This window comes from Limanda limanda, chromosome 1 (assembly GCF_963576545.1).
Source record: "Limanda limanda chromosome 1, fLimLim1.1, whole genome shotgun sequence".
NCBI classification, from domain to species: Eukaryota; Metazoa; Chordata; class Actinopteri; order Pleuronectiformes; family Pleuronectidae; genus Limanda; species Limanda limanda.
In genome coordinates, this window is record NC_083636.1 from 18,144,202 (window position 1) to 18,152,208 (window position 8,007).

Sequence of the window (8,007 nt, forward strand, 5' to 3'; positions counted from 1 at the left end):
ACTTGTATCTACATTTTTCGGATTCCTCTCTTCTGAACTTTGTGGTTCGGACACTTTTCCCACCACTGACACGGACGACAAAACCACAGGAAAAATACTTTCTTTATTACAATCGTTTCCACTTGTGTCTGTTAGTAGAAAGGCGTCTTCCTATAATTCAACAGTGCAACATGGTGTACAAATCAAGGTTATACGTCCTGATGCATAGTTCCACACTTGATCCTCACTTATGCAAAATCAACTTTTTTTAGGACATGTCTCTTTATAAGGTCCACAATCCTGAAGAGATGTTATTTAAGCAAATCAAGAATACCGCTGGTTAATTTTTTTTTTTTTACCTCTAAATAGTTTCCCGGCACTACAGAAATATCCCTTTTCATCCAGAATGCACCTGAATAATGAGTAAAAATTACCGACAACCCAACAAATCTGCGAATGAATCACTCACCTATACATAATTTACATTTGTATAAGTGAAGAAATGTCCCGAGTGAACAGCTTCCGATGTTTCGCGACATTTCAGTGGAAAAAAGAAAAGAACTTTAAATATGCACAAAGATTAACAGTAATTACAACAAAAATATTTTAAGGCGTCTTCAGTTGAATTCTGTACAATCACATAATTATAGCGTTAGCCCTTCAGGGAGAAGAACAGAGAAAGCAGGACGAGTCCAATGTTAACGCTTCATCCGCTGACGGCGCTAAAAGGCTGCAGGTAAATCTTATATCTTTATTTTCCACGTCTGTAGAATGAGATGAAATAACTTCAGCCTTAACACGAAACCGTTACCCCTTCATGTAGCTCACTGACAATCTGACATATCGCAAACTTCATTTTGTATTTTTTCAAAACCGATTAATTTTTCCCCCCCCGATTGATTCACATTCATTTAATAAATACAAACAGAACGATTAAGAGACGTTTCGGTGGCTTCTCTTTTCAGTTTGGGAAAATATCAGTGATTTATTGATTAATTTGATGGTCACGACCGCCATATGATTAATTTCTTTTAAAAATTCAAAGCTGATAAAAATGCTTTGATATTTGCCAAAACTGAAATATCCACTGAAATATAAACATTTTGGTATTGAATTGTAAAGAGTAACCTTTCAAAATGTAAAACTCTTTTATTTGGACATGCACTCGTGATTAAATTAAAACCATTATAAAGGGAACTCTGGTTCCAACTAATTTTCTTATTCCACGTATCCGTGCTTTTCAAACGTTTCTGTATTATTATTATTTTTGGTTTGTAGAGTCCAGTTGGTTTAATTTGTTTTCCCCGTCTGCTCAAAGAGGCAGTTTTCAATCCGAAGTGGTCACTTTGTCAAGGCTGCAGTGGCTCAGGGCCGAGGGTCGCTTCTCGCCCTCGTGGTTCTCGTCTGCTTCCAGGAGCGGGGAGATGTCCGTGTCCCCCCCCGCCTCCTCCCGCCGGGCAGGCCGTCAGTCGCGGTGCTTCTGGCCCGGCGGCGTGATGCTGAACACTTGGATGCGCAGGTGGGAGGCGATCTGGATGCACACGCCTGTGCAGTAGCGCACGAGATCCAGAAGAGAGAGGATCTGACGGAGAACAAAGAAAAGGAACTTCGTTAAAAGTGAATTACCAATTTCACATAAATATATATATTACAGAACTACTTGGAAACTTGTACTTCATTATTATTATTGACATACAGCAGCAGATTCTATGTTCAAACAGAATATTATTCAGCAGAACACAAACCACAGCGATGATCTCACGGAAATTGTCTGGGTATTTTTTGCATAATCCTGCTGACTCACAAATGCAGAAGGAAACATAACCTCCTCGGTGGCGTTAACGAGTGAGTTTAAGTATTTGGGGATTAAAAGGTAGCGGACACTAGGACTGAGGAGGAAAAGATCATTCCTCTAAAGAAGGTCAAACGTTTACATCAACCAACGTGTAACAAGCTGCTTCTTTCCTGCTCAGTCAACCAGGCTCACCTGTCCTGCAGGTTTCTGCTGCAGCTCCACGCCTGCTTCTATTAAACTGTCAAACAAATATATCACTCTGAACTGAAGCGGATTATCGTCAACAATCACACAGGGCTTTGATTGTGAACATGCCGTGAAGACGCATCTCTGCATTTCTTTGGTGGGGGGGGGGGGGGATTTCTCATGAATGCAGTGACACGTTTGTTTAACACCACACTAAAGAAACACGGAGCATTTATCTACAGCAAATATGTATTTAAATACTTGCTTAACCTGATATCATCCCTCAGAAGTCGTCAAGTGACTCTAGTGTATATCACAAGATATTCCAATTACAATATCTTGCAAGATATCTAACAAGAGAACTTATCATTTACAACTGGGAGCCACAGTGAGCGCAGGTCAACAGTCAGATCGGTTGCTGCACTTTGCACAGGACAGGTTGAGTGGTTGGTCAGTGTAAAGTGCAAATAAACAAAAGGAGCAAACCGTAGATTTGAGATTTACTCATCTAATAAAGTAGGAAACCTGTTGTCTGATGAAAGCAAATGCTAGCTGCATTGTGGGAAATGTAGGACCCTGTGTTTGTTAAGCTTGGCCCATGTTTGGAACTAAAGGCCAGGAAATGTATGAGCCAGAGAAGAACCCTTTACATTTTGGTGCAGATCCAGGATAGTTTTTAAAATGTCTTGAACATGTTCACAGATTTCTCTGAGAATAACTCATGGATCCTAATGAGAATAATCCGTAGTGTCGGTGGTACTGACCGTGGCGATCCAGAGGACGCTGTACTCGTCTATAAAGCTGTTGAAGTATTGGTTGAGGAAGAGGAGGCCCGGGCCGATGAAGGCCGAGTCTGCCAGGTGCAACTCACTCTTAGTCATGTGAGCGACCTGAAGTAACACAAATAAACCATGAATTACATGCACTGAATAACATGGAGGAATAAAGGTCTAAAAGGGATGATTTAAAAATGAAATCAAACCTACCACCAGTTTGTTGGAGATCTTGGCGATGACCATGCCGAAGGCTAGCAGGTAGAGACAGGGGTGGTTCTCGAACAGGCGGCTGGAAGACATCTTGAAAATCATGAAGGCCACGGTGAGGATGAGGCCGATGTGCAAACCAGGACTCAGCACGCTGGTGTCCTACACAAAGGGATTTTTTATTAGTCATCTGCTTTACAAGATCAGGCATGTTCCCGAATCTGTGTTGACTTACAGCCACAGTGGAGCCGTTCTTGCCAACACCCCCGTTCAAAATGACATAGAAGTAGTTGTAGCAGGAGTAGAGGGCCCCTCCGATGATGCCCACGATGGGGAAGACGTACAGCTGCACCCCGATGATCGGCAGCTACGGAAACACAGGGAGGTCAGAATTAATGCTGAGACCGAAAAGCCTCCTCACAGAAATAAGATACAATGCTTTTGTGAAAGCTGCAGGCATGCTGAGCGTGATGGGAGGGCAAAGCAAAAAAAAAACATAAGTAAATCAAAATTAAATAAAAGTAAAAATGCGGGTGACATCATCAGCTTTTTGAGCCAGATCATGTCCAGTAGATGACCTGTTGCCATGGCGTTAGCTACCCATAGTTACCTTCTCACATGTGATGTTAAGTCAAGCCTCCAAAGGCAGCAGAGTGAAAGTAAAACACAAATTCTATTCAAAGTGTAGAAGGTTGACTAAAAAAAACTAGGAATTGATGCAGATAAGATTAGTGTGGAGCTAAAGAATCTCTCACTCATGGTGAAATGAAAGTGTTCCCATGTGTGTGGGTGTGCAAAATATTTGCAGACGTGTACATGTGACCGTCCAAATATTTCTTCCTCAGTTACCGTAGTTTGCCAAAGGCCCACGCCTCCGAAAGCCGACATCACGTACATGATCATGATGGAGAACTGCACCTCTGTGACGTCCACCCTGAGCAGAGAGTAACAGCGAAGAGTGAGTTTTAGCTTTAGCTGAAATAAGAAGAGAAGCTGAAGTCAAACAGGTGAAGGCCGGACACGCGAGGCGCTGCTGAACACGGGACTCACAGGCCGAAGCGGAGCGTCCCGGACACGTAGGTCTGCCAGTGGGCGCAGAAGAACATGAACATCCCAATGAAGCCGCAGAAGAACATCCAGTCTGGGAATCTACCGATACCACACGAGATGCATGTTCCGATAGCAACAAACACTGCAGGGAAACACAGAGAGTAAGAGAGAGTTAGTCCACAAGCACATGATGAAGATCTTCTCCATGAATGCAGGAGAAGTTTTGTCAAAGCACCTGTGGAGACGGCATCGCAGCCGTGGTCAAAGAGCTCCCCGAGCGGTGAGCTGCTGTTTGTCCTCCGGGCCTGTTTCCCGTCGATGGCGTCCAGAGACTGGTAGATGAAGAGGCCCAGAGCGCTCAGTAGGAAGGCCCAGCACGGAGCCTGAGAGGAAACAGGAGACAGAGCACGACTCTTGTTTAGGGAAACCTGCTCAGAAAACATAAACCTGAACCCTGTGAAGCTACTCACACTGAGGGGAAGCAAAGAGGAGCTGGAACAATAAGACGACTGATCAATGGAGGGAAATATTATCTGCAGCTGTTTTGATCCTGAACAATTCAATCTTCTAGTTTGTTCTGGCCTCTTAACTGTGGATTTTGACCCATATTTCTAAGGGAATAATTCATGGATCTGGCAAAAGAAAAACCTGGCACATGAAGTGGACTGATATCTATGAGTGTGTGGGATTTGGCGCAGCTTGACTGGATTGTTGGCGGAGGTTTGTGTGTCACAGAAAGCCATTCTAGCTCATTAGTTTTTTTTTACTTGTTTGCAAACTAACTTTTTACCACTGTAACATTATTATCGTAATTTATTTATGGATGGAAACTGTTGTCTGAAGAATGATCAAAACTTTTAAACTATGAAACTAGTTGGATTAGATTATGTTACTTGCAAGGAAGAGTGAGAAAGTCAGTAGTTTAAATGGCAGAAAAACAGAATCAAGATTTTTTTAATCCGCTGACACGTCGTCAATCAAATGTTAACACATGTTATTTTGTCGTCTTATCATCCAGACACAAACTGTGTGTATCAGTGAGTGAAGTAGGCGTGAGGAGAGGGAGGGAGTCCAGCTGACGGGAGTGTGTCGGCTCCTCCAACTAGGGTGGAGGTTACCGACCATCTGGACACTAGAGCTGCGCCAACACAGCGTGTTTACCACCACAATGTGAGTGTGTGAGCATGTTTGTGTTTGTGTGCGAGACAAAGAACGTCTGTTTTTCCAGAGAGATCAAGAATTCCACACTCAGAGACCCAGCAGCTACTTTTCCTCTAAACACCCGTACGTGCTGGGGACAGTTTAGGGTCAACACAGAGGTCACTTCGGGGGAAACTCTGCTCACGTGCCTGTGATATCTATGTTTGTTTGCACGGTGACAGGACTTTCAGAGCTCCTGGCCGTCCGTGAGGAGGAGTGGACGCAGGCCTGATTTACTGCTGCTCGATTGTAAAAGGGAGGAAAGTGAAATGCCTTTGCACTCGTGGAATTTGACAGTCACAGCGTGCTGCGTGGACTGTGGACTGAGTGGCAAGGTTCTCCTGGGTAGATTGGACAAAGGTGTACATCTGATAAACACACTCACACACTTATGCATGTCAGGCTGAGGTCGCTGCTCCTCAGTGAACCCGGATACACAGGTTAAGTGGATCACAGGTCATGTGTTGGACTCAGTTGGGCCCTGCAGCTGCTGTTTTTATGTGTTTTAGTTTCAAAACATTTCTGCAACTGTAGCTGTCGTTGTAGTGGAGGCGGATCTGGACTAATTTCACAACAACAGATGTTTCTTTGAGTTTTAAGCCACAGTTAATTTCCATTACCTCAGCAGCAAATGAACAGGGAGCCTCCTCTCTTAACGGGGATCTGAGCCTAAATCCCATCTTTGTGCAAACTTCTGTTTTGCTATCAACAGCATCTGCATCACATGATCTCGAGGCAAAACCACGTGTCACAGATGTCCACTTCCCATCACGTCTCATCTTCCCACAGCGAACCCCGTTAAAGATCTGATAGTTGAACGAGTCCTAGCCTGTGTGAGGCCAAACAAACACTGCACCTTAACATGTAGGATATTTCCTGAATCAGCAGGGGATCCTCTGCAGTTCGGCTTTTACATGAAGGAGGGTACACATAACTAACACTGCACTGTCTGTATTGGTTCTGTACTGATTCCTCAAGTCGTGTCCCAGAAACTCCGAGGGCGTTAGCGGGAAACATGAGCCCGACCATGAAGCTAGATCTGATATAACCTCCAGATTAAAGTAGTTACGAGCTTCGCGTGTGAGCCGAATTATCAAATAGATTCTGCTGATTTGGACAAACACGTCACATCGCGGTGTTTGATGCATATGACGTCAGCAAACGGCGATTGAACTTTAAATTCGCGTATTTCCTGAACGGAGGCACCGGGTGGCAACTTTGAGCCAAGGTCGCTGAACTCACCTCCTCCGTGGCCGTGGGACAATAATACACGAGCACCACGGTGGACACGATGTTGACCATCAGGCCCACGATGGTCAGCGTGTTGGGGGCGACCCAGGTGGGCGTCTGCTCCACGAGCCAGTTCCAGTAGACCTGACACGGGGGCTCGACCAGCGAGCGGCCGGCCGCGCTGTACTGGTGCTCCTCCAGCCGCTTGAGCTGGGCTGCGGACAGCGGCTCCGGCCACAGGGGGTGAGGCATGGCGGCGGCTTCGTGTGCCTCGTCAGCCTCGCTAGACCCACCGCGACGAGCTCCGCAACACACCCGGGTTAAGGGACTCGGACCACGGGGCTCGATAGTGTCTGTGAACGGCGGCGGACTGCGGCTCATCTGCCACTCGCGGCACGGGAGGCCATTTTCACTGCGGAACCAAGAGACGACGAGTTCCGTCAACGTTTCCCGTCGAGCAACGTCTCCACCGGAAGCCACGGACCGGAAGGGAAGACATACGGTGGAGAACCGCCAGGTTTGAAACATAGACTGTATGGTTTGAACAAATGTTCAGGACAGCAGCAGTCAGGTTCGTTTATAACATGAACTTATCATTATTATAACATAATCAATGTAGGTTCAGTAGTTTATAACATGAATCTATCATTATTATAACATAATCAATTTATGTAATTTAGTTTATAACGTTGATGTATTAATGTACAGGATTTATCAACTGAATTTGTGTATGTACATAAGTTTACAAAATATTCCTTTTATGTAAAGGATTTATTAACTAAAGGAGACTAAAGGATTTTAATAACACAATTTAGTTATGAGCAGGATTTATTAACAAAATTTGCCTATAAACAGAATTTATTAACTAAATCTAATCCTATCCTAATTATGAGATAGGTGTCTCATATTTATAAGGTCAGGATAACGTTATCGTGTGTCAGTCTAGTATAGTTGAAAAGCAATAATAAGGGGGGAGAGAAATTCTTGATGTTAGGCTATAATTAGCCATATTAATGTTTTTGGTCTGACTGTTGTGCCATAATCAATTCTTTGGATTAGATTTGTTAGATGAGAAACAAATGAGGCAGATCCACACTTAAAGAGAACTCACAACAGTAGGAGTTTTTAATGAACTATTTATTGTAATTGTGGGTCATAATTACCATGGTAAAGGCATGCACACATGAGCCTCAGTCAAGCTTCAAGTCCAATGTGAATTCAAACATCATAATGTATCATGCAAAATATGGACTGTCTGTAAACCTCTACATTTTTCTATCGGACATAATTGACTTATACAGAGTGAAATTAACAAATACCAGCGTGTATTATCTTCAGAAGTGTCAACACATTCATTATCCAACATTACTCAAGTTGTTTTTCCCCCGGTTTCTTTCTACATAGAAGTTCAGCAACACCATACGAACACAAAACCTTTGTTTACAGTGTACATCCCCCTTTCCCATCTTCAACAAACACTCGTCAAAAAACAAAGAACATGTAAATACTGTGTGTGTTATATGTGCCTTAATATGTTTTTTACACTCGACATGAAGCTAGAACCAAAACACTGCTGACATGCAT

The 8,007-nt window shown here is 43.8% G+C and overlaps 1 protein-coding gene across 1 annotated transcript; it reads right to left on the bottom strand.

Moving 5' to 3' along the window:
- Positions 1-84: 84 nt before the first annotated feature.
- On the bottom strand, positions 85-6,865 carry chpt1 (choline phosphotransferase 1). Its single transcript, XM_061078443.1, has 8 exons — positions 6,436-6,865; positions 4,229-4,376; positions 3,994-4,135; positions 3,793-3,877; positions 3,179-3,310; positions 2,947-3,105; positions 2,725-2,850; positions 85-1,561 (listed from the first exon to the last, which is right to left on the bottom strand). The coding sequence occupies exons 1-8, from the start codon at positions 6,802-6,804 to the stop codon at positions 1,445-1,447; spliced, it is 1,278 nt and encodes a 425-aa protein (XP_060934426.1). The 5' UTR covers positions 6,805-6,865; the 3' UTR covers positions 85-1,444.
- Positions 6,866-8,007: the final 1,142 nt, after the last annotated feature.

Bases quoted from the DNA above. Each gene is read 5' to 3' on its own strand.
- chpt1 (XM_061078443.1), bottom strand. From the start codon at position 6,804: ATGAGCCGCAGTCCGCCGCCGTTCACAGACACTATCGAGCCCCGTGGT. The intron at 4,377-6,435 runs GTGAGTTCAGCG...GTTTCCTCTCAG, and splicing joins GTCCCACGGCCACGGAGGAG to GCTCCGTGCTGGGCCTTCCT. The intron at 3,878-3,993 runs GTGAGTCCCGTG...CTCTCTGCTCAG, and splicing joins GGGACGCTCCGCTTCGGCCT to GGTGGACGTCACAGAGGTGC.